This window comes from Eriocheir sinensis, chromosome 5 (genome assembly GCF_024679095.1).
Source record: "Eriocheir sinensis breed Jianghai 21 chromosome 5, ASM2467909v1, whole genome shotgun sequence".
In the NCBI taxonomy this organism is placed as follows: Eukaryota; Metazoa; Arthropoda; class Malacostraca; order Decapoda; family Varunidae; genus Eriocheir; species Eriocheir sinensis.
In genome coordinates this window covers 10,659,104-10,686,166 of record NC_066513.1, presented here as the reverse complement: position 1 = coordinate 10,686,166, position 27,063 = coordinate 10,659,104, and the positions used below count along the sequence as shown (strand labels likewise).

General features: G+C 41.2%; 1 protein-coding gene across 1 annotated transcript in view; it reads right to left on the bottom strand.

Annotated features, from left to right (window-relative positions):
* The window catches only part of LOC126982580 (uncharacterized), a 45,593-nt gene extending 21,346 nt beyond the window's left edge, over positions 1-24,247 (bottom strand). The window contains exons 1-4 of the mRNA XM_050834750.1: positions 24,197-24,247; positions 12,364-12,516; positions 11,662-11,772; positions 7,641-7,834 (exon numbers count right to left, since the gene is read on the bottom strand). Of these exons, the coding sequence (XP_050690707.1) occupies positions 7,641-7,834; positions 11,662-11,772; positions 12,364-12,516 (458 nt within the window). The 5' untranslated portion in view covers positions 24,197-24,247. The remainder of the gene's footprint in view (positions 1-7,640; positions 7,835-11,661; positions 11,773-12,363; positions 12,517-24,196) is intronic.
* Between the last annotated feature and the right edge of the window lie 2,816 nt (positions 24,248-27,063).

The following is a 27,063-nucleotide window of genomic DNA, read 5'->3' as shown; positions in this document are numbered from 1 at the left end:
CTGTCAAATAGAGCCGTGTGAGTGGAGCCTCCCCCACACGTGAGATGCATACTCCATACGAGAGCAGACAAAGCCCATGTATATGGATAGCAACTATTCGGGGAGAAGAACTGGCGGAGACGATACAGAACGCCCACCCTCGAGGAAGCAGATTTAGTGAGAGAAGAGATGTAAAGTTTCCAGTTAAGATTTTGAGTTAAGGATAGACCGAGGATGTTTAGTGTTGAAGAAGGTGACAGCTGAGTGTTGTTAAAGAATAGAAAGTAGGTGTTTGGAAGATTGTATCGAGTTCATAGGTGAAGGAATTAGGTTTTTGAGGCATTGAAGAACACAAGGTTAATTTTACCCCAATCGGAAATAATAGCAACGTCTGACGTTAAGCGTTCTGCAGCTTCCAGTCTAGAGTCTTGTAATTCCTGTTGAGAGGGTCTTCTATTGAAAGAAGTTCAATAATGCAGAGTGGAGTCGTAAGCGTATGAATGGATAGGACAGTTTGTTATGGAAAGAAGATCATTGATGAAAAAAAGGAAGATAGTGGGTGATAGGCAAGAGCCCTGTGGAACACCACTTTTGATAGGTTTAGGGGAGGAACTGTGACCGTCTATCACAGCAGAGATAGAACGGCTGGAAAGGAAACTATAGATAAAAGAACAGAGAGAAGGATAGAAACCGTAAGAGGGCAGTTCAGAAAGCTAAATGTTGTGCCAGACTCCATCGAAAGCTTTCGAGATATCTAGCGCAACTGAGAAAGTTTCACCGAAACGACTTAGAGGATGACCAAGAGTCAGTTAAGAGAGTAAAAAGATCGCCAGTAGAGCGCCCCTTGCGGAACCCGTACTGGCGATCAGATAGAAGGTTGGAATCGGAAAGGTGCTTTTGAATCTTCCGGTTAAGAACTGATTCAAAAGCTTTAGATAGACAGGAAAGTAAAGCTATAGGGCGGTAGTTTGAAGGATTGGAACGGTCACTTTTCTTGGGCAAGGACTGTAAGAAGGCGTACTCCCAGCAAGAAGGAAAGATTGATGTTGATAGGCGGAGACGAAAGAGTTTGACCAGGCAGGGTGTCAGCACAAAAGCATAGCTTTTAAGGACAATGAGAGGCACTCCGTCAGGTCCATAACCCTTCTGAGAGTTGAGGCCAGAGAGGGCATAGAAAACATCATTCTTAAGAGTCTTAATAACATGCCTAAAGGAGGAATATGCCCAGAATCGTCTAGAGTTAAGTTTTTTACAGAAAGTTTGAGAAAACAGTTCAACCTTAGAGAGAGAAGAGACAGCGGTGCTGCCGTCATGGTTAAGGAGAGGAGGGAAATATGAAGAACTGAAATTGGAGGATATATTTTGGTTAGGTGCCAGAAGTCTCTGGAAGAATTATAAAAGTCAAGGTCGTTGGCACGAGAGCAAGTGCTGTCGTTGCGCACGTAGGCGCAACATCCAGCTTTAGATTGGAATTTAGGATAGCGATAGTAGTAGGGAACAGATTAGAGGTTGCTGTCAGTAGCCGACGAGGCGTGTGTTTCGGTGAGGAAGACAAGGTGAGGTTTAGAGGAGGAGGGATGGTGCTCTACAGAATGTAAATTGGAAAGAAGACCGCGAATGTTGCAGAAAGCTTCCCATATATACACCCGTTTCGGTAGGTGTCTTCCTACATACTACGCATTAGTGTGATTTAACAAAGGCTTTTTAGCATGAGGAGTAGAGAAAGAACGTGGAGAGCGTGCCTCCATTACAGAGACAATCACCTCTGTGATGCGCAGGTCAAACACAGACGGGTCTCTCTCCTGGAAGTAGTAATCATTCCACGTGAAATCGGAAAACTACATCCTCAGGCCGTCTCACCGAGCGGAATCAAAATGCCACAAGCATCGCCTTTTCGGTGGGTCCAGAGGCTGTACATGAACGATAGGACAAGATACATAAATATGGTTGTGATAGGAGGAGCCCAACGGAGAGAACAGTTTGACAGAGTAGACAGCATAGTTAGAGGTAAGGAAGAGATCTAGTATGTTGGACCTGTCTCCAAGACGGTCGGGAATACGTGTAGGATGCTGAACCAACTGCTCTAGATCATTAAGGATAGCAAAGCTGTAGGCTTGTTCACCAGGCTGGTCAGTGAAAGAGGATGAAAGCCGAAGCTGGTGGTGAACATTGAAATCTCCTAAGATGGAGATTTCAGCAAAGGGAGAGTGAGTTAAGATGTGCTCCACTTTAGAGTTCAAGTAGTCAAAGAATTTTAAATAGTTAGTTGAGTTAGGTGAGAGATAAACAACACAGATATATTTAGTAATAGAATGACAATGAAGTCTTAGCCAGATGGTGGAAAACTCTAAGGAGTCAAGGTCATGGGCACGAGAGCAAGTGATATCGTTGTGTACGTAGACTCAACATCCAGCTTTGGATTGAAATTTAGGATAGAGATAGTAGAAGGGAACAGAGTAGAGGTTGCTATCAGTAGCTAACGAAACCTGTGTCTTGGTGAGGAAGCGAATGTGAGGTTTAGAGGAGGAGAGGTCCAGCTTCACAGAATGAAAATTAGAACGGAGACCACGACTGTTGCAGAAGTTAATGAGAGAGTTCGAAGAGGTATCAAGACACCTCTTGAATCGAGAGCCGACAATGGAGTCCGCGCTGGGAGCATTTGTTGTCCCCCCCAGATGGGGACACCGAAGCTGTGTGTAGAATTCCAATTTTTTATTTAAAAAAAAAATCAGGGATTGGTGTGTGTGTAAAGTGAATGTAGTATAGAGAGGAAAAAAAAACTTTAGAGAGCATGCTGATTTACTCTTTAGTGTTAATGAGACAATAGGGAAACGGAAGGTGAGGAAACAGGAAGGGTTTTTGCTCGGCTGCCAAAACCCTCCTCACCGCCCGAATATACCTCACCGGGAGTGGCTTACGCCCGTTTCGGTAGGTGTCTTACTAACTAGTTATCTCTCTCTCTCTCTCTTATATATATATATATATATATATATATATATATATATATATATATATATATATATATTTATATATATATATATATATATATATATATATATATATATATATATATATATATATATATATATATATATATATATATATATATATATATATATATTTTTTTTTTTTTTTTTACAGCAGAGGGGACAGTTCAAGGGCGGAAAGAAAAGAAAACAATATTGAAAAAAAAAGCCCGCTACTTACTGCTCCTGAATAGAGTATAGAGGAGTGGCCAAAAAGAGAAATCAATTTCGGGAGGAGCGGTGTCCTGATACCCCCCTCTTGAAAGAGTTCAAGTCGTAAGCAGAAGGAAATACAAATGAGGGAAGATCGTTCCAGAGTTTACAAGCGTGAGGGATGAAAGAGTGAAGATGCTGGTTAACTCTTGCATAAGGGGTTTGGACAGTATAGGGATGAGCTTGATCAGAAAGTCGTGTGAAGCGAGGCCGCAGGAGGGGGGGAGGCATGCACTTAGCAAGTTCAGAAGAGCAGTCAGCGTGAAAATATCGATAGAAGATAGAAAGAGAGGCAACATCGCGACCGAATTTAAGAGGGAGAAGATTATCAGTAAGAGGAGGAGAGCTGATGGGACGAAGAGCCTTAGACTCCACTCTGTCCAGAAGAGCTGTGTGAGTGGAGCCCCCCACACGTGAGATGCATACTCCATAGGAGGGCGGACAAGGCCCCTGTATATGGATAGCAACTGTGGGGAGAAGAACTGTCGGAGACGATACAGAACGCCCAACCTCGAGGAAGCTGATTTAGCGAGAGAGATGTGAAATTTCCAGTTAAGATTTTGAGTTAAAGATAGACCGAAGATATTTAGTGTTGAAAAAGGTGACAGCTGAGTGTTGTCGAAGAATAGGGCATAAGTGTTTGGAAGATTGTGTCGAGTTGATAGGTGGAAAAATTGAGTTTTTGAGGCATTGAAGGACACAAGGTTGCTTCTACCCCAATCGGAAATGATAGCAATGTCTGAGGTTGAGCGTTCACAGCCTCCAGTCTGGAGTCATGTACTACCTGTTGGGATGGTCTTCTTTTGGAAGAAGTTGAATAATACAGAGTGGAGTCGTCGGCGTATGAGTGGACAGGACAGTTTGTTATGGAAAGAAGATCATTGATGAATAACAGGAAGAGAGTGGGTGATAGGACATATCCCTGTGGAACGCCACTATTGATAGGTTTAGGGGAAGAACAGTGACCATCTACCACCGCAGAGATAGAACGGTCGGAAAGGAGACTGGAGATAAAGGAACAGGGAGAGGGATAGAATCCGAAAGAGGGCAGTTTGGAAAGCAAAGACTTGTGCCAGACTCTATCGAAGGCTTTCGATATGTCTAGCGCAACAGAGAGAGTTTCACCGAAACGGCTAAGAGAGGATGACCAAGAGTTAGGTAAGGTGGGGTTGTAAATGGTCGGCCTGAAAATTATTTTTTTTTTTTTTTACTTTGGCTTATAACATTCTGTGAATTTTTACCTTTCTTTTGGTATATGAATGAATCTGATGAAAAATTAATACAGTGGTATGCAACATGCAATGCAACGTGCTGCAATGAGTTTCCGCGCGGCGCTAAAGGCTACAATCCATGTTTTCTCCCCTTTTTAATTATAGTATTTTTTTCCCTGGTCTGTCATGAAACTCTTAGGTTCTCTCTCATCACTGGCTAGAGAAATGGAAAATTTTAGCACTCACTATTATATTTTTATTTTTATCCATAACAATAATTTTTTTCATAAATCCAACAAAATACTCTATGTATCCGCCTCAAATATCTTTTTTCATTATATTTATTGATTTTACACAGTAGAACACTGGTTTTTACTTTGAAATATGGCGAAATATGGTAAAATTCGAGTACATGGATTTATGACCTGTAAACGTGACGTAACCTTGGGTAAACAAAGCAGCCTGTTTACACAATCAATGAAATTAAGTAAGGGAAACCATGTCTGCTTTTTTCTTCATATCCTGATGTATATATCCTGTGGATTTCAAGTCCCTAGGTGGAATAGGTAAAATAAAATAAAAATATTTAAACACCATCGCTTGATATCTCAAAACCATGATTTTCCACTTCTTGTTATACACATATTTTCCACTGCAGCTTATGAAAGTATGTGTAAGGAATAAAGGCTACTCTCGAAACTATTTATATGTCAAAAATCTTGTATTATTTGGTCGAACTTAAAATAAAAAAATTACTATTGTATAAAACCAAAAGAGAGTATTCTTTACTTTCCTCTCCTTCCTGATTAAAATGCTTTTTAAATGAAAGAAATCGGCCCAGAAATAAGGGAGGAGATACACTTAGAACATAAGAAATTTAACATGGGATTTGAGATTGTACAGCCCCTAAGAGAGCAAGAAGATCGCCCGTAGAACGCCCCTTGCGAATCCCATACTGGCGATCAGATAGAAGGTTAGAAGTGGCAAGGTGCTTTTGAATCTTCTGGTTAAGGAGGATTGATTCAAAAGCTTTAGATAGACGGAAAGTAAAGCTATAGGGCGGTAGTTTGAGGGATTGGAAAGGTCACCCTTCTTAGGTACAGGCTTCCAACAGGAAGAAAAGGTAGATGTTGATAGGCAGAGACGAAAGAGTTTGACCAGGCAGGGTGTCAGCACGGAAGCACAGTTTTTAAGGACAATAGGAGGCACTCCATTAGGTCCATAAGCCTTCTGAGAGTTGGGGCCAGAGAGGGCATAGAAAACATCATTATGAAGACTCTTAATAATAGGCATAAAGAAGTCAGGGAGGGGATGAGTGGTAGGAATATGCCCAGAATCGTCCAGGGTGGAGTACTTACAGAAAGTTTGAGCGAAGAGTTCAGCCTTAGAGACAGATGAGACGGTGGTGCTGCCGTCAGGGTTAAGGAGAGGATGGAAAGAGGAGGAAGTGAAATTGGAGGATATGTTTTTGGCTAGATGCCAGAAGTCACGGGAAGAATTAGAGAAAGCAAGGTTTTGGCATTTTCTATTAATGAAGGAGTTTTTGGTAAGTCGGAGAATAGATTTGGCACGATTCCGGGCAGAAATATAAGATCATCGTTAGCAGGAGTGTGAAGGCTCTGGTACCTGTTGTGAACTGCCTCTCTATTTTTAATAGCACGAGAACAAGCATGATTAAACCAAGGCTTTTTAGCATGAGGGTAGAGAATGAACGTGGAAATTATGCCTCCATTTCAGAAACAATCACCTCTGTGATGCGCTGGGCACACACAGAGGGGTCTCTCTCCTGCAAGCAGTAATCATTCCACGGGAAATCGGGAAAGTATATCCTCAGGTCGTCCTACCGAGCTGAAGCAAAATGCTAGAAGCATCGCATCTTCGGGGGGTCGAGAGATGTACAGGACCGATAGGACCGGATACAGAAATAAGGTTGTGATCGGAGGAGCCCAACGGAGAGAACAGTTTGACAGAGTAAGCACAAGGGTTAGAAGTAAGGAAGAGGTCTAGTATGTTGGGCCTGTCTCCAAGACGGTCGGGGATACGTGTAGGGTGCTGAACCAACTGCCCTAGATAGTTGAGGAGAGCAAAGTTGTAGGCTTGTTCAGCAGGCTGGTCAGTGAAAGAGGATGAAAGCCAAAGCTGGTGGTGAACATTGAAATCTCCCAAGATGGAGATTTCAGCGAAGAGAGAGTGGGTCAAGATGTGCTCCACTTTAGAGTTTATATAGTCAAAGAATTTTACATAGTCAGTAGAGTTAGGTGAGAGATAAACAGCACAGATGTTTTTAGTAATAGAATGACAATGAAGTCTTAGCCAGATGGTGGAAAATTCAGAAGAGTCAAGGTCGTGTGCACGAGAGCAAGTGATGTCGTTGCGCACGTAGACGCAGCAGCCAGCTTTGGATTGAAATTTAGGATAGAGATAGTAGGAGGGAATAGAGTAGAGATTGTTGTCAGTAGCCTCAGAAACCTGTTTTTCGGTGAGGAAGAGAAGGTGAGGTTTAGAGGAGGAGAAATAGTGTTCCAGAGAATGAAAATTAGAACGAAGACCGCGAAAATTTCAGAAATTGAGAAGAAAAATGCTCGAGGAGTTATTAAGACACCTCTCAGGTCGGCCGCCAGAAGAGGAGTCCACCCTGGGGGAATATATATATATATATATATATATATATATATATATATATATATATATATATATATATATATATATATATATATATATATATATATATATATATATATATATGTACATATCTTTTTGTCTCTATATAGCTAGTGATATTATCTTTGCAGGACACAAACAAAATTTGTGAATAGGTAAGTATGGCGGACACACCGTTCATTTAGTCAAATCATATACACTTCACATGCACGAGCAATATTTTCTTGATCGTTGTCACTTCGGACACATGTGAAAAAAGCAATTCAGTTGGTTACTGCTTCTCAGGTAGGAACCTTGATAGCGTGAAGGACGTGAAACTCTTGAGTCTCTCTCTCCAAAAGACGCTTTTGTAATTAACGTGAGTTTACATAACAAGGAACAAACTGGGATCCAAGTCATCTGAAGCCCCTTCGTGAAGTGCATTACTTGATTTGGTAAAATAAATAAACGGGGTCATTCTAAATGTCTTTGTCTTCCCCTCTTAGGTCAAAATAGATTATCATGTGGTGTGTGTGTGTGTGTGTGTGTGTGTGTGTGTGTGTACACTCACCTGAACAGCGCACGCACGGCCTCGATCTGCATCTCGGTGATGGGGTCCACCTCCTCCGGGGCCTCCTCCTCGCTGGGGTCTCGTCCCTCGTGTTCCTTCGGTGTCCTAGGCAGGTAGTTGTCACTTGTCCGCGCCGCGGCCTCCAACTCACAGAGCAGCCTCCTCGTGCACGGCAGCCCCTCCACCTTGGGCACCTGAGAGGTAGAGTCCCTTTATAAAGAGAGTCCCGACATAGGCGGCCCTGTGTATAAGGCTGCTGGGCGCCATTTTTGGCCCTTCGAGCACCGCGCCGACTTTGAACTGAGGTAATAAAAACATAATTTTACCTATTTTGGAGGCGAATTCGGCTGCTTTTTAATGTAATAATGCCTTACTGACTAGCTTTCGGCTGTAGCAACATGCCACAGAGGGGATACAAAGTGTATAATTTAACTGCAAGGGCGATGAGAATTCAGACAGCGGTGTGCTAACAGTTAGTCGTCTTGGGAGGAAACCATCGGTTATGACAGCAAAACACACACACTTCCATTGTGTGTGTCTTGCTGTCATAACCGCCCTCCCTTTGTACTGTCTATGGAAAATTGGAAATCTTTGTGAGAGAGGCACAGCTACAAGGACTGAAACAATCGTTCGCATCAGGTTCAACCATCGAAGCTGATGAGGGAAGCTATGGCCCTTATGGCCAAAATCATTGGATGTGATCTCTCCCACAGGGCCCTAGCTGTTATTACAGACTCACAATGGATATTTCACACTCATCAAGGCCACAGTCTAATAGACTGGACGTGTTACAAGAATTTAATGAACAGGAGCTAGCTTTTGGTGAGCCATACCTGTCTTGATAAAACTCTAGAATCACACCCAACTCACCCTAAAAGTTAATACAATATGTTTAGATTGTATTTGCTAATCATCACTCTGGTAACCGTTTCCATTATTATTACTCGTTTATGAGATTTTAAAATGCGGGGAAATATTACTATTTCAGCAATGATAGGCTAGGTTACTGTTTGCTCATGTACGTACGTCAAGGGTCTTCAGCTAGAAACTCCTCTATAGGTTAGGTTATAAGTGCATCTTTATTTAATAACCTAATATATACGGTTGCAGTCTTCATTTTCATGGGTACCAATGTCATTATAATATGTTGAAGACGTGCATTTTCCTACGTACAGTATTCTCTAAACCTAGCTATTTTGACCCTCAACCAAAATGAAACACGTTTACATGGCATTAGTATTTTACTGTATTATTTTTTTTTTTAATCAACAGTAAGTATTTAAATTAAATTAAATGTTATTGAATTATAATCATTGATGACTTATCTCCACAATACCTTGGGCTCGCACAGAACATTTATTGCAGCAATAGTGTGTGTGTGTGTGTGTGTGTGTGTGTGTGTGTGTGTGTGTTAAGTTGTTAACACAATAAAGAGAGCAGCACGGCGAGTAATGAAATCAGGGTTCCCTCCACCCCCAGATAATTAGTTTACACTAATTTTCTCTCCATATGCTAAAGTTTACTGCAAGCAGGTAATGGAAAGGAAGCAAAGTGCCTTTGCACTGATGGAGCTTTTGTAGTGTGTCAGCCACGTGGCCCATGGCAAGTATATCAAGGCTCATGAAGTTCAGGAGGTAGCGTCCCTCCCTGCAGGCAAGGGTCAGGCGATGACGGGATATGTAGATAATAGAAAGACTTCCCCAGCTGCTGCTGATACTGTTTTACAGCGATAAGTATTGTTAAATCCATCCATCACAGCAGCAACACTCAAAGAGAAACACCCAGACTTGAAGTCTCTCAGTACCCTCTGAGCGCTGCCGCCTTTCAAGGTCGTCAGCAGCCCGCCGTGACACGCATATATTACAGGCTACGTGGGTTACTGAGTGCCTATACTGAGACAGTGGTTGATCGTAGGGCTAATAATAATCTCCTGTCACCTTCTTACGGCACATTACAACGGCTGGTGACCAAATTATAGTAAAGTATAAGGGCGTAATGGTGGGTTGGTGATACCTTTTGATGTAGACACAAACTGTCTCTTATTTACTTTCCCAGAGCTCGTTGGCTGCTGGCTCCCTGCTGGCTCCCTGCTGGCTGTTAGAGGAAGGTGTGCAGGTCTGACACAAGTGTGCTCAGTTTCATTGGACGACCCGTATGGCTGTGAAACAAATACAAAAGAGAGCGTGTGCTATAGCATTTGAAAAGCGGGGCGAAAACAGGGCCAATAATGGCGTCCAAATCTTAGATTGTCGGGACTCTCTCTATCAAGGGACTCTACTGAGAGGGACACAAGCACACGCTCACCCTCCTCTTCTTTCTCACACTAAAGGGTTACCGTAACCTCCTTCCTTATATGCCATACATGTGCCACGTGCAAGGCAGCCCCGCCATCTACACACACTTTCCTCTTTACCACTCCCAACGCCAGACAGGTTTTCTTCCCTATTGGTATAACTATACAACCTATTATGTATGTCTTATACACTCCCGAGGTGCTCATGTGTGTACTGTAGACTTATTAGTTACCAAGGTAACCATGTCCAGTCTCTCATTGCATTATACGGTGTATTATACCTGATGGGCGCCACGTGTTTTCGGCAAAGAATGTTTGTTTGTTGTAATTCAAGTGAATAATTTTATAGCCTACTGCTGCGAATTGCTCTCAGAAAAGTGTAGTTTATAACTATATTATTAGAAACGTGGTATGGTTAGAATAAGGGCATCTTTATTGAAGAGAGACTTTCAATAATATATAAAAAAGGATCCCTTTCCACACTCGCATCTTATGTCTATTAAAGTTTCGTGTCAGGAATTTGATGTCACTTCTTCTCAGTCTATTTGTCTGTCTGTTCCTGTATTCGGATACTACCTGAATACAAGACAGATTAATTCAATTGCTTTTGTACTGCGATACGCTGTACTTTGTGTGCCTGAATTTGACCTAAAAATACATATTCAATGACGAAGAAAACACCAATCTTAGCTATTTTTGAACGCCAGACTCAGCATGTTCTTGCCATCCCTCCCCTGTTCTCCCTAAATGTTTCCTATCTCATTGCTTATTTCATCCGTACCCTCCAATGCCCCTCCTCTTCTATCTCCTCCCTTCCGAACCATTTCCCTATTTATCGCTTATAGTCCAGTGATTTTCAACCTTTTTTCTGTCGCTTCCCCCTCCATCAGCTTCAACCACCCGGATGTCCCCCTTTATGTGGATAAGGAAAAAAGTAGCCAAAACACGAGACTTACTTCCTTAAAACACAAATAATATAATTAATAAATAGTGGCCAAACACAATATTTACTTAATAACACAAATCAGTCAATCAATAGCTCTGACGCCCCGTTTCCGTCGACTAATTGCTAGTAATTTATATTTCCTTCAGGTTAAATTTCCCCCTTGGAATCATAAAATTTCGCCCCTGGGGGAAGTTTCCCCCAGGTTGGGAAATAATGGTTTAAACGGTCTATACCTTCCTTCCACTTGTTACCCACGTGCCATTACCTACCCCTTCACTCCCCTGCTTTTCCTACCGCACCAATCATCATTATCTTCTAGCCAGATCTTCAACTCTCCCCCCCATCATTAAAATTTTCTTCCTTCAAGCTATTTGTCTTCTCTATACTTCTGTCCTTATGCCTCCCTTTTCCTCTGCCATTTTCCTTATACGCTCCGTAGTGCAGCACTATTATCTCACCTGGTTATCAATCAGCTGCCTCATCCCGGGGCAGTCACCGCCCTGCTCATCCAGCCCTCATTTATGGGCTGCTTGATAAATGGATAGCTGGGAGAGTTTAGAGAGGGGAATAATTGTGATTGCCCGGGTGCCTCACTTGCCTTATGTCCCGGGATAGTGAGTTCCTTCCCACCACAGCAAAATATGCCAATGAGGAGGAAATAAACACATGAGCCACGCTTACCTTGGCCTATGCCCGTAACTTGAAATTTACGAGTATTTATTCCCTAAAATCTTCCTCTCCCACTCACATCCCCCCTGCCTCCCATCACCCCTTCACCTCACCTGGTAAAGGGAGTTCCTATTGTCGGCGTCTCGCGGGGAGCGGTACGCCAGGTCGTACAAAACGTTGTTCAGGTCCACCGGGAAGATTCCTTGAGTAGACAAGAGAAGCAGCTGCGCACACACACACACACACACACACACACACACACACACACACACACACACACACCAGATAATTATTATTATTATTATTATTATTATTATTATTATTATTATTACTACTACTATTATTACTAATATTAATATAATAATAATTATTATTATTAATTATTATTACATAATATTATTATTATTATTATTATTATTATTATTATTATTATTATTATTATTATTACTATTATTATTATTATTATTATTATTATTATTATTATTATTATTATTATTATTATTATTATTTTAATTATTATCATCATCATTATTATTATATTACTATTATTACTATTATTATTATCATTATTATTATTATTACTATTATTATTATTACTATTATTATTATTATTATTATTATTATTATTATTATTATTTTATCATTAGCATCTAAATTGTTTCCTTTATCATTATGATCATTCTTTCTCATATTATTATCATAATAATAATTAGTACCATTCATTATCAGTATCATCACCACTATCACCATCATCCTCTCCCCCGCCCTTTCATCTCACGTGCCCCGCTCGCCTTTCAGCACCACGGCATCCTCACCTTGGCCAGAACCAGCATGATTATGAGGCCGCCGGTATCGTCCACGGCGAGCGCCTCGTTGCCCATCGAGACGAATGTGTAAGTGACCAGCGCCGAGGCGAACGGCAGCACCACCGCCACCATACCAACCACGAGGGGATGCCAACGAGCCATCTGAGATAGTCATATATATATATATATATATATATATATATATATATATATATATATATATATATATATATATATATATATATATATATATATATATATATATATATATATATATATATATATATATATATATATATATATATATATATATATATATATATATATATATATATATATATATATATATATATATATATATATATATATATATATATATATATATATTTTTTTTACAAGAGGAGACAGTGCAAGGGCATAAAAAAAATATGGGAAAAAAAGCCCGCTACTTGCTGCTCCTAAATAGAGTAAAGTGGCCAAAAAGAGAATTCAGTTTCGGGAGGAGAGGTGTCCTGATACCCTTGAAAGAGTTCAAGTCATAGGCAGGAGGAAATACAGATGAGGGAAGATCGTTCCAGAGTTTACCAGCGAGAGGGATGAAAGAGTAAAGATGCTGGTTAACTCTTGCATAAGGGGTTTGGACAGCATAGGGATAAGCTTGATCAGAAAGTCGTGTGAGGCGAGGCCGCAGGAGGGGGGGGAGGCATGCAGTTATCAAGTTCAGAAGAGCAGTCAGCGTGAAAATATCGATTGAAGATAGAAAGAGAGGCAACATCGCGACGGAATTTAAGAGGTAAAAGACTATCAGTAAGAGGAGAAGAGCTGATGAGACGAAGAGCCTTAGACTCCACTCTGTCCAGAAGAGCTGTGTGAGTGGAGCCCCACCCACACGTGAGATGCGTACTCTATACGAGGGCGGACAAGGCCCTATATATAGATAGCAACTGTGCGGGGTAGAAGAACTGGCAGTGACGAAACAGAACGCCCAACATCCAGGAAGCTGATTTAGTGAGAGAGGATATTGTGAAGTGTCCAGTTAAGATTTTGAGTTAAGGATAGACTGAGGATATTTAGTGTTGAAGAGGGTGACAAGTGAGTGTTGTCGAAGAATAGGGGACAGGTGTTTGGAAGATTGTGTCGAGTTGATAGGTGGAGAAATTGAGTTTTTGAGGCATTGAAGGACATAAGGTTCCTTCTACCCCAATTGAAAATGATAGCAAGGTCTGAGGTTAAGCGTTCTGCAACCTCCTGTCTGAAGTCACGTACTACCTGTTGTGAGGGTCTTCTATTGAAAAAAGTTGAATAATGCAAAGTGGAGTCGTCTGCGTATGAGTGGACAGGACAGTTTGTTATGGAAAGAAGGTCATTGATGAATAACAGGAAGAGAGTGGGTGACAGGACAGAGCCCAGTGGAACACCACTGTTGATAGGTTTAGGGGAAGAACAGTGACCATTTACCACCGCAGAGATAGAACGGCCGGAAAGGAAACTGGAGATAAAGGAACAGAGAGAGGGATAGAATCCGAAAGAGGGAAGTTTAGAAAGCAAAGACTTGTGCCAGACTCTATCGAAGGCTTTCAATATGTCTAGCGCAACTGAGAAAGTTTCACCGAAATGGCTAAGAGAGGATGACCAAGAGTCAGTTAAGAGAGCAAGAAAATCGCCAGTAGAACGCCCCTTACGGAACCGATACTGGCGATCAGATAGAAGGTTAGAAGTGGAAAGGTGCTTTTGAATCTTCCGGTTAAGGATTGATTCAAAAGCTTTAGATAGAGAGGAAAGTAAAGTTATAGGGCGGTAGTCAGAGGGATTGGAACGGTCACCCTTCTTAGGCACAGGCTGTACAAAGGCATACTTCCAGCAGGAAGGAAAGGTAGATGTTGATAGGCAGAGATGAAAGAGTTTGACCAGGCATGGTGTCAGCACGGAAGTACAGTTTTTTAAGGACAATAGGAGGCACTCCATCAGGTCCATAAGCCTTCTGAGAGTTGAGGCCAGAGAGGGCATAGAAAACATCATTAGGAAGAATCTTAATAATAGGCATACAGAAGTCGGAGGGGAGATGAGTAGGAGGAATATCCCCAGAATCGTCCAGGGTGGAGTTCTTACAGAAAGTTTGAGCGAAGAGTTCAGCCTTAGAGACAGATGAGACGGCAGTGCTGCCGTCAGGGTTAAGGAGAGGAGGGAAAGAGGAAGAAGTGAAATTGAAGGAGATGTTTTTGGCTAGATGCCAGAAGTCACGGGAAGAATTAGAGAAAGCAAGGTTTTGGCATTTTCTATCAATGAAGGAGTTTTTGGCAAGTCGGACAATAGATTTGCCATGATTCCGGGCTGAAATATAAAGATGATGGTTAGCAGAAGTGCGAAGGCTATGGAACCTTTTGTGAGCTGCCTCTCTATCTTTCATAGTACGAGAACAAGCATGAGGAGTAGAGAAAGAACGTAGAATGTATGCCTCCATTCCAGAGACAATCACCTCTGTGATGCGTTGGGCACACACAGAGGGGTCTCCCTTCTGGAAGCAGTAATCATTCCACGGGAAATTGGAAAAGTACATCTTCATGTCGTCCCACCGAGCTGAAGCAAAATGCCAAAGCATCGCCTCTTCGGTGTGTCCAGAGGATGTACAGGAGTGATAGGACAGGAAACAGAAATGAGGTTATGATTGGATGAGCCCAACGAAGAGAACAGTTTGACAGAGTAAGCAGAAGGGTTAGAGGTAAGGAAGAGGTCTACTATGTTGGGCCTGTCTCCTAGAACGGTCGGGGATACTTGTAGGGAGCTGAACCAACTGCTCTAGATCGTTGAGGAGAGCAAAGTTGTAGGCTTGTTCACCAGGCTGGTCAGTGAAAGAGGATGAAAGCCAAAGCTGATGGTGAAAATTAAAATCTCCCAAGATGGAGATTTCAGCGAATGGAGAGTGGGTCAAGATGTGCTCCACTTTAGAGTTCATATAGTCAAAGAATTTTACATAGTCAGTAGAGTTAGATGAGAGATAAAGAGCACAGATGTATTTAGTGATAGAATGACAATGAAGTCTTAGCCAGATGGTGGAAAATTCTGAAGAGTCAAGGTCGTGGGCACGATAACAAGTGATGTCGTTGCACACGTAGACGTAACATCCAGCTTTGGATTGAAATTTAGGATAGAGATAGTAGGAGGGAACAGAATACAGATTGCTGTCATTAGCTTCAGAAACCTGTGTTTCGGTGAGGAAGAAAAGGTGGGGTTTAGAGGAGGAGAAATGGTGTTCCACTGAATGAAAATTAGAACGAAGACCGCGAATGTTGCAGATATTGAGAAGAGAAAGGCTCGAGGAGTTATTAAGGCACCTCTAAGATCGGTAGCCAGAAGGGAAGCCCTCCCTGGGGGAATTTATGCCCCCCACCCCCCCCCAGGCGGGGCCATTTTGAATTTTGAATTTTAGGAAAAAGTGTGTGTGTTGTGTGAATGTAGTGTGGTGTAGAAAGAGGGAGGATCCGTCTTTAGAGAACATGCTGAACTACTCTCTGGTGTAGATGAGACAATAGGGAAACGGTTAGTGAGGTAATGGGAAGGGTCTTTGGAGGGCTTCAGCACCCTCCTCATTTCCCATATATACCTCACCGGGAGTGGCTTACGCCAGTTCGCTAGGAGTCTTCCTACCTACTCCAGCCAGAGGAGGAAGGAAAGGTAAATGTTGATAGGACAGGAGAGTTTTATATATATATATATATATATATATATATATATATATATATATATATATATATATATATATATATATATATATATATATATATATATATATATATATATATATATCCATCTCTCTCTCTCTCTGTGTGTGTGTGTGTGTGTGTATATATATATATGTATATATATATATATATATATATATATATATATATATATATATATATATATATATATATATATATATTTTTTTTTTTTTTTTTATTTATTTATTTTTATATATATATATATTTTTTTTTTTTTTTTTTTACGTCGCTGCCTGTTGCGCCGGTAGGCATCTTCCTGGTGGGGCCTGATGGTCGGCCCAAGGCTTCTTCCAGGTGGGGCCTGATGGTCGGCCCAGCCCGTTCTGGCGCAGGCGAGTGTTTATAGTGTTTATATATATATATATATATATATATATATATATATATATATATATATATATATATATATATATATATATATATATATATATATATATATATATATATATATATATATATATATATATATATATATATATATATATATATAATATGACACCCTGCCTGGTCAAACTCTTTCGTCTCTGCCTATCAACATCTACCTTTCCTTGCTGCTGGAAGTACGCCTTCATACAGCCTGTCCCTAAGAAGGGTGACCGCCCCAATTCCTCAAACTACCGCCCTATAGCTTTACTTTTCACTTTTGAATCAATCCTTAACCGGATGATTTAAAAGCACCTTTCCACTTCCAACCTTCTATCTGTTCGCCAGTATGGGTTCCGCAAGGGGCGTTCTACTGGCGACCTTCTTGCTCTTTTAACTGATTATTGGTCATCTTTTCCTAGCAGTTTCGGTGAAACTTTCTCAGTTGCGCTTAACATATCGAAAGCTTTCGATAGTCTGGCACAAGTCTTTGCTTTCTAAACTTCCCTCTTTCGGATTCAATCCCTCTCTCTGTTCCTTTATCTTCAGTTTCCTTTCCAGCCGTTCAATCTCTGCCGAAGTAGACGGTCACTGTTCTTCCCCTAAACCTATCAACAGTGGTGTTCCACAGGGCTCTGTCCTATCACCCACTCTCTTCCTATTATTCATCAATGATATTTTTTTCCATAACAAACTTTCCTATCCACTCATATGCTGATGACTCCACTCTGCATTATTCAACTTCTATCAACAGAAGACCTTCTCAACAGGAATTACATGACTCCAGGCTGGAGGCTGCAGAAAGCTTAACCCCAGACCTTACTATCATTTCCGATTGGGGTAAAAGGAATCTTGTGTCCTTCAATGCCTCAAAAACCCAATTTCTCCACCTATCAACTCGACACAATCTTCCAAACACCTATCCTCTATTCTTCGACAACACTCAGCTGTCACCATCTTCAACACTAAACATCCTCGGTCTATCCTTAACTCAAAATCTTAACTGGAAACTTCACAATATCCTCTCTCACTAAATCAGCTTCCTCGGGGTTGGGCGTTCTGTATCATCTCCGCCAGTTCTTCTCCCCCGCACAGTTGCTATTCATATACAGGGGCCTTGTCCGCCCTCGTGTGGAGTATGCCTCTCACACTCACACAGCTCTCTTGGACTGAGTGAAATCTAAGGCTCTTCGTCTCATCAGCTCTCCTCCTCTTACTGATAGTGTTCTACCTCTTAAAGTCTGCCGCCATGTTGCCTCTCTTTCTATGTTCTATCGTTATTTTCATGCTGACTTCTCTCCTGAATTCCTAACATGCCTCCCCCATTCCCGCGGCCACGCTGCACACGACTTTCTACTAAGGCTCATCCCTTTACTTCAACCCTTTTGGAGTTAACCAACCATCTTTACTCTTTCATCCCTTACGCTTCCCTCATCTCTATTTCCTCCTGCCTACGACTTGAACTCTTTCAAGAGGAGGGTATCAGGACACCTCTCCTCCCGAAATTGACAACTCTTTCGGCCACCTCTTTGGATTCTTTTTAAGAGCAGCGAGTAGTGGGCTTATTGTTTCCTTTTTTTTGTGCCCTTGAGCTGTCTCATTTGTTGTAAATATATATATGTATATATATATATATATATATATATATATATATATATATATATATATATATATATATATATTTTTTTTTTTTTACAACAAAGGGCACAAAAAAGTAAACAACAATAAAAAATAAAAAAAGCCCGCTACTCGTTGCTCACAAAAAGAAACCAAAGAGGTGGCCGAAGGAGAGGTCAATTTCGGGAGGAGAGGTGTCCAGATACCCTTCTCTTGAAAGAGTTCAAGTCGTAGGCAGGAGGAAATACAGAAGAAGGAAGATTGTTCTAAAGTTTACCAGCGTGACGGATGAAAGAGTGAAGATGCTGGTTAACTCTTGCATAAGGGGTTTGGACAGTATAGGGATGAGCATGAGTAGAAAGTCGCGTGCAGGCCAGGAGGGGGAGGCATGCAGTTAGCAAGTTCAGAAGAGCAGTCAGCATGAAAATATCGATAGAAGATAGAAAGAGAGGCAACATGGCGGCGGAAATCAAGAGGTAGAAGACTATCAGGACTATCAGTAAGAGGAGGAGAGCTGATGAGACGAAGAGCCTTAGACTCCACTCTGTCCAAGAGAGCTGTGTGAGTGGAGCCCCCCCCACACGTGAGATGCATACTCCATACGAGGGCGGACAGTGCCCCTGTATTTGGATAGCAACTGTGCTGGGGAAAAGAACTGGCGGAGACGGTACAGAACGCCCAACCTCGAGGAAGCTGATTTAGTGAGAGACGAAATGTGAAGTTTCCAGTTAAGATTTTGAGTTAAGGATAGACCGAGGATGTTTAGTGTTAAAGATGGTGACAGCTGAGTGTTGTTGAAGAATAGGGGATAGGTGTTTGGAAGATTGTGTCGAGTTGATAGGTGGAGAAATTGGGTTTTTGAGGCATTGTAGGACACAAGGTTCCTTTTACCCCAATCGGAAATGATAGTAATGTCTGATGTTAAGCGTTCTGCAGCCTCCAGCCTGGAGTCATGTAATTCCTGTTGAGAGGGTCTTCTGTTGAAAGAAGTTGAATAATGCAGAGTGGAGTCGTCAACGTATGAGTGGATAGGACAGTCTGTTATGGAAAGAAGATCATTGATGAATAACAGGAAGAGAGTGGGTGATAGGACATAGCCCTGTGGAACACCACTGTTAATAGGTTTATGAGAAGAACAGTGACCGTCTATCACAGCATAGACATAACGGCCGGAAAGGAAACTGGAGATAAAGGAACAGAGAGAAGGATAGAATCCGAAAGAAGGCAGTTTAGAAAGCAAAGACTTGTGCCCGACTCTATCGAAGGCTTTCGATATGTCTAGTGCAACTGAGAAAGTTTCACCGAAACGGCTAAGAGAGGATGACCAAGAGTCAGTTAAGAGAGCAAGAAGATCGCCAATAGAACGCCCCTTGCGGAACCCATACTGGCGATCAGATAGAAGGTTAGAAGAGGAAAGGTGCTTTTGAATCTTCCGGTTAAAGATTGATTCAAAAGCTTTCGTTAGACAGGAAAGTAAAGCTATAGGGCGGTAGTTTGAGGGATTGGAACGGTCACCCCTCTTAGGCACAGGCTGTACGAAGGCGTACTTCCAGCAGGAAGGAAAGGTAGATGTTGATAGGCAGAGGCGAAAGAGTTTGACCAGGCAGGGTGTCAGCACGGAAGCACTCCATCAGATCCATAAGCCTTCTGAGAGTTGAGGCCAGAGAGGGCATGGAAAATATCATTAGGAAGAATCTTAATAACAGGGATAAAGGAGTCGGAGGGGGATGAGTATGAGGAATATGCCCAGAATCGTCCAGAGTGGAGTTGTTACAGAAAGTCTGAGCGAAGAGTTCAGCCTTAGAGATAGAAGAGACGGCATTGCTGCCGTCTGGGTTAAGAAGAGGCGGGAAAGAGGAAGAATTAAAATTAGAGGAGATATTTTTGGCTAAGTGCCAGAAGTTTCTGGAAGAATTAGAGAAAGCAAGGTGTTGACATTTGCTATGGAGAAAGGAGTTTTTGATAAGTTGAAGAATAGATTTGGGACGATTCCGGGCGGAAATGTAAAGGTCATGGTTATCGGGAGTTTGGGAGTATACACACACACACACATATATATATATATATATATATATATATATATATATATATATATATATATATATATATATATATATATATATATATATATGTGTGTGTGTGTGTGTGTGTGTGTGTGTGTTGTGTGTGTGTGTGTGTAATTATATTACAGGAAAGAAAGGAGCTGAAGGGCAACAACAATAAAAGCAAAGTGGAGGAAAAAACTCTCTAATCGCTGCTCTTACAAAAGATGAAAGTAGAGAGTACCCAAAAGTGCGGTTAATTTCGTGTGGAGAGATGTCTTGATACTCTCGTCTTCAACGAGGTCAAGTCACAGGCAGGAGCAAATACAGACGAAGGGGGGCTTTTCCAGAGTTTGCCAGCAAAAAGGATATAATAATGAAGATGCTGGTTAACTTTTGCATAAGTGGCTGGGACAGTAAAGGGATGAACTAGAGTAGAAAGTCGAGTGTAGCGCGGTCGTGGGAGGGTGGAGGCATGCAGTTAGCAAGTTCAGAACAGGAGTCATAGTGAAAATATCATTAGAAGATAGAAAGAGTTGCAACATTGAGTCGGAATTCAGGAGGAAGAACACTACTAGTAAGAAGAGGAGAGTTAATGAGACGAAGAGCCTTTGACTCCACTAGTAGAACGGCGTGGGTGGAGCCTACGCTGTTCTACTACTAAATACAAGGACGGACAAAACCACTGTATATGGACAGCATCTGTGCGTGGAAGAAGACCTGGCGGAGACGATAAAGAACGCCCAACCTCGAAAAGGTTGATTTAGCGAGAGAAGGGATACGAAGCTTCCTTTTAAGATTTTGAGTTAAGATAGACCGAGGGTGTGTATGTAGAGGAAGGTGACTGGTGAGTGTTGTCGAAGAATCGAGGGTGGTTTTCTGGAAGATTGTGTCGAGTCCATAAGTGGATATATGGGTTTTTTGAGGCATTAAAGGCTGGAGTAGGTAGGAAGACACCTACCGAACGGGCGCAAGCCACTCCCGGTGAGTTTTTTTTTTTTTTTTTTTTTTTTTTTTTTACATCGTCTGTGGCGCCGGTAGGCTTGTTTTTGAAGGGGCCTGATGGTATGGTCCAGCCCGTTGTGGCGCAGGCCAGTGTTTATATTGGCGCCATCTTGCAATGGCTCATGCTGCCCTCCCGGAGCTCATCTTTAATCCTAGAATCTAGAGTCCGGGTTGATAGGTGGTCTTCTGGACAGCACATGGGTAGTTTTGAGCCACTCGGCGGCGGCTGAAAAATCTCAGCTTGGTGGCACCGGGCGGGGATTAAACTCGCGTCGTCCCGAACGCAACGCCGTCACGCTGTCGACTCAGCCACAGCCTCCCCTAAACATGGGAAAATATGGGAAGTGAGGAGGGTGCTGAAGCCCTCCTTTTCCTATTGTCTCATCAACACTAGATAGTAGTCTACCTTTGCTTCCTTGACGTCAACAAGGCTTTCGACAGAGTGAACTACTGGAAGCTGTTTAATAAGCTGCTTGTAAGGGCAACTCCTATGTACATTATCAAGCTCCTAATGTACTGGTCCACTACCCAGAAATATGCCGTAAAATGGGGGCTTCTACTTCGCTGTCATTTAAGACAGCCAATGGTATTCGCCAGGGAGGGATCCTGTCTCCCTACCTGTGCAACATCTACACACATGATCTCACTGCTGCTCCGCGTGACACAGGCACAAGCTGCCACTTATGATAGGTACATCAACTCTCTGAGTTATGCTGATGACATGGTACTGATGGTGCCCACAGTGGAGGCTCTGCAGGACTTTATTGGAGTGTGTCAGGCGTATGCTGCTACGCACGATATTGTCTACAACACCACCAAGACAGAGTGCATGGTAGTGCCGCCGCCACATTCCAAGGTGGACTACCAGACATCAGCATGGCTAAGTGGAAGTGCACTTACATTTGTGGAAAGATTTACATACCTGGGCCATGTCATCAATAGGGAAAGGACCGATGATGATGATATCAAGAAGCAGACCACCAAGCTCACAGTCATCGGCAACTTGCTGCTGAGGAAAGTCTCCTTCTGCAGCACGGAGGTGAAGTTGGAGTTATTCAGGAGCCACTGCTACTCTCTCTCTACTGCAACTCACTGTGGTCGTGATATAGGGCTGCCTCCATGAACCGTCTTAGGGTATGTCATAACGACATCCTCAAGCGGCTTCTAGGGCTTCCTAGATGGACTAACTCATCCCTGGCCTTCACCGGGCACGGGATGAACTGTTAGGCTGTGTGCCGTCGCCGCGCCGCGTTCAGTATGATGAGTAGAGCGGAACAATCTGGGAACTCCATCATCACCTCCGTCAGACAGAGCTCGACCTATGTTTGTGGATCTGTGCCTCGGGAGTGGCTGGGCCTTCTGTTCATGTAGATTGTGCATAACTGTGCCGTGCACACTGCACACGCATATATAATTATAAGCTGCCAGTTATTTACGCTTATATGTATTTCGGTTGATCTCGTTCGTTTACTTGTCCTGTTTTATATATATATATATATATATATATATATATATATATATATATATATATATATATATATATATATATATATGTGTGTGTGTGTGTGTGTGTGTGTGTGTGTGTGTGTGTGTGTGTGTGTGTGTGTGTGTGTGCCGCTGGGCGGGAAAAACTATTATTATTATTATTATTATTATTATTATTATTATTATTATTATTATTATTATTATTATTATTATTATTATATGCAAACATCTATTTTACTTTTATTAGCCCTGACTGCAAGAATAATAAAAAGAATAGACAAAATGCACCTTAGAACAAGTTAAGAATATGCTAATAAACGCCCGAGACCATCACCCATGCATTGATCCCGAAGTCTACGAGTTCCTCACTAAAAGATTATCCGCGCCAGGTTGTTGTTTTCTTGGTATAGAAAATATAAGGACCCGAGAGACGGTGATTCAGCACATGGTGTGATGAAATGAAGAATTTTGTTGAACGTCTACATCGAAATAAAAACTGAATGCACATCGTAGAAAGGAATGAAAACCTATGTCCTGCATAGGAGTGATATTGGCTGAAGATATATTCACACACACACACACACACACACACACACACACACATATATATATATATATATATATATATATATATATATATATATATATATATATATATATAGATATATATATATATATATATATATAGATAGATAGATAGATATATATATTTGTGTGTGTGTGTGTATAAATATATAAATATATATATATATATATATATATATATATATATATATATATATATATATATATATATATATATATATATATATATATATATATATATATATATATATATATATATATATAGACACACACACACACACACACACACACACACACACACACACACACACACATATGATATATCATGTCTTACATACAAGAGAAGAAATTACAATATGAACAAATCTTATGAAGACTGTAACATATGTATTATGCTACAATGAATATTATACACCTTAAACATTGGAAGCAATTAAATCTTGGTTAATTCGCATTGCTTATCGGTATATGCCGCGATAGTAAAAAGCCACATTTGAAGGGGGCATGTATGAGGGACTGAACGGATTGCGGATTGAACCAAATCCGGAAAGAGGAAAACTCTCGACCAAGGTGTTCTGATTGTTACAAAAGGCACGAAAATGCATAGTTAGTATGTTTTGAAGATTGTTTAATAGAGATAAAGATAATTTACTACCCGCAAAAGACGTAGCATGATTATAAAATAATACATACTAGTAAATCAATTATATTTTGAATATTATTATTAAAAGAACGTCAGAAAATGTTAAAGGAATAATAAATAATAATTTATTAATCAAGGTGATCAGTGGAGAAGGGTTGTAATACTAATATGATTTAAAGAAATATAAGAAAGAAAATGAACTCAACGATTTTGTCATGTTATATTCTTCAGGGAAAGACAGTTCACACACACACACACACACACACACACACACACACACACACACACACACTTCACACCTACACACACACACACACACACACCGCTCACACACCGCTCACCTTGCCTTCGATGTTCACTGTCAGAAGATCGCCGCTGTACTGATACGAGGCGTCCTGGGCCATTTCTTCCCCCCGGCCTCTTGTTGGTGCATCGGTGAGGCGCAGCAGGTCCCACGCGATACCCCGTGAATATAAATTGTCGCTCTGGTGCTCAGGTGATCGTCCTCCGCTCACACTGACCTAGTGACTTGCCTACATCTGTAATTTCCAGCTTTACCACCTTCATACGTTCATCGCTGGTAAACTCTGTAACTCCCTGTTCCTTATACTTAATCCTCCGACTTACGGCTTGAACACTTCCATCAGGGGTGTTGTATAAAGGCACCTCTGCAAATGCTTCTGGCCTCTTTGCTTTGGAACTCTTTTGATACACCAATTACAAGAGCAACGGCAGCGGTCTATCTTGTTTCCTATCTTTGCCCTTGAGCTGTTTCAATTCCCGAAAAAAAATATTTACTCCTACTGTTTTATTTTTCCCTTTGCCTTCCTTTCACTCCTCCAATACATTCCCTGCCCAACTGTTTTCATTCGTTTTCCATGCTCTATTTTTTCCTGCTTATTTTCTTTGTTGTCTCTTGTGTTCGTTATTTCCTTCAATTATTTCCATTAACTCCAGTCTCCACTCTTGCCTACATTTGACCTTTCTTGCACGCCTCCACACTATTCCTTTACTTATGCTTTCCATGTTTCTTCCTTTATCATTGCCCTTCATTCCTGATGTAATGTCCACTCCCCGCTCCGGGGAGTCTTTTTATCCCTTTCGTTTCATAGTAAAATTTATATATGTACGAGAGGCGGTGACTGAGTGGTCAGCGTGGTTTTGCACGTATCCTGGAGGACCCTCGTTCACGTCCCACCTGTCGCTACAAGTTGACAATTTTCACCCATCGCTGAGTGGCCAGACTTCCCACATGTTGTTCAGATGACCACTTATCAACCCGGGCTCTAGCGAAGCTCTCTATATTGAAGCAGAGATGAATTCCTGGGGCATCGCTAAATCAGCTTCCTCGAGGTTGGGCGTTCTGTATCGTCTCCGCCAGATTTTCTCCCCCGCACAGGTGCTGCCCATATGCAGGGGCCTTGTCCGCCCTCGTATGGAGTATGCATCACATGTGTGTGGGGGTTCCACTCACACAGCTTTCTTGGACAAGTAGAGTCAAAGGCTCTTCGTCTCATCAACTCCCCTCTCATACTGACAGTCTTATATCTCTTAAATTCCGCCGCCATGTTGCCTCTCTTTTTATCTTCTATCAAGACTTTCATGCTGACTGCTCTTTTGAACTTGCTAAATGTATGCCTCCCCCCTCCTGCGGCCCCGCTGCACTCGACTTTCTACTGTAGCTCATCCCTATACTGTCCATAGCATCTTCACTCTTTCATCCCTTCCCTTACACTGGTAAACTCTGGAACAGCCTTCCTTCGTCTGCATTTCCTCCTGCGTATAACTTGACCTCCTTCAAGAAGAGTGTATCAAGACATCTCTCCACCCGAAATTGACCTCTCTTTTTGCCACTTTACTTTTGTCTGTTGTTGCCCTTGAGCAATCTCCTTTGTTGTAAAAAAAAAAAAAAAAAGATGGCGCCTCTACATGTATAAGCACTTGCCCGTGCTACTAACGGGCAGGGGTCAACCAGCAGGCCCCATCAAAAAAATTTATCGGCGCTATTGGCCCAACGTAAAAAAAAAAAAATATATATATATATATATATATATATATATATATATATATATATATATATATTTATTTTTTTTTTTTTTTTATTTTTTTTTTTTTTACGTCTACGCCTATAGCGCCTTTAGGCCTGATGGAGCGGCCTGGATGGTGTTCGGCCCCAGCCCGTCATGGCGCAGGCAAGTGTTTATAGTGGCACCATATTCTCTTTATATATATATATATATATATATATATATATATATATATATATATATATATATATATATATATATATATATATATATATATATATATATATATATATATATATATATATATATATATATATATATATATATATATATATATATATATATATACGTCCTTTTCAGCCTCTCACTCAATTTTCCGTTTTAACTCTTGTATATCTTGTTCTCTTTCTCTCCCTCTTTTTTGGTAACCTCCATTTCTGTCTAGACTTCCTAATCCTACTCTTAGTTGTCTCGTGGTCTCTATATTCTTCAGCTACATTTTTTTTTTTTATCTAATTATTTTTCAGATATGTATGTATCCTTTCTCCGTGTTGCTCCCTCCTGCCATACTCATAAGTTTCTTTGCCTTTGTACGTCTGGCCTTGTATTTTGTCTGGCCTTTTTTCAGACCTTTATATCTAGGCTACTATAGAACTTTCATTATATTTTACTGTGTTTTCTCTTCCTTATGTGTTTTTTCGTTGTTTGCCTTCGTTTCTCTTTTGTTATTCATATTTAGTCTTTATTACAGCTATCCTCTCCATTCTTCTTTAGTTTCCTCCTTCACTCTCGTTTCTATTTTTTTTTTAAGTTTATCTTTATTTGTCGCTCCTTCTCTGTTGCACTGCTTCCCTTATGCTGAAGTTTGTTTCTATTTAGTTACATATTATTTTCCATACGTATTTTTTTTTTCAATCCTTACATCAGGTTCGTCCTATATTCTTGCCTCTCATGTTTCACACATCCAACTTTATCCGTTAATTTTCTTACCTATTCTCAAACTTTATCCGTTAATTTTCTTACCTATTCTCAAGTTTTTCTTTCCCGTCTCATACCTATTATCGCCCTACTTCTTCGTCATGAATTCTCATTCCTTTCCTTGTCTCATTTCGCCCTACCTTCCTCTGACTTGTTCGTATTCTCCCTCGTTTCGTCTTGCTCCTGCGTTTTCCGTTATTACA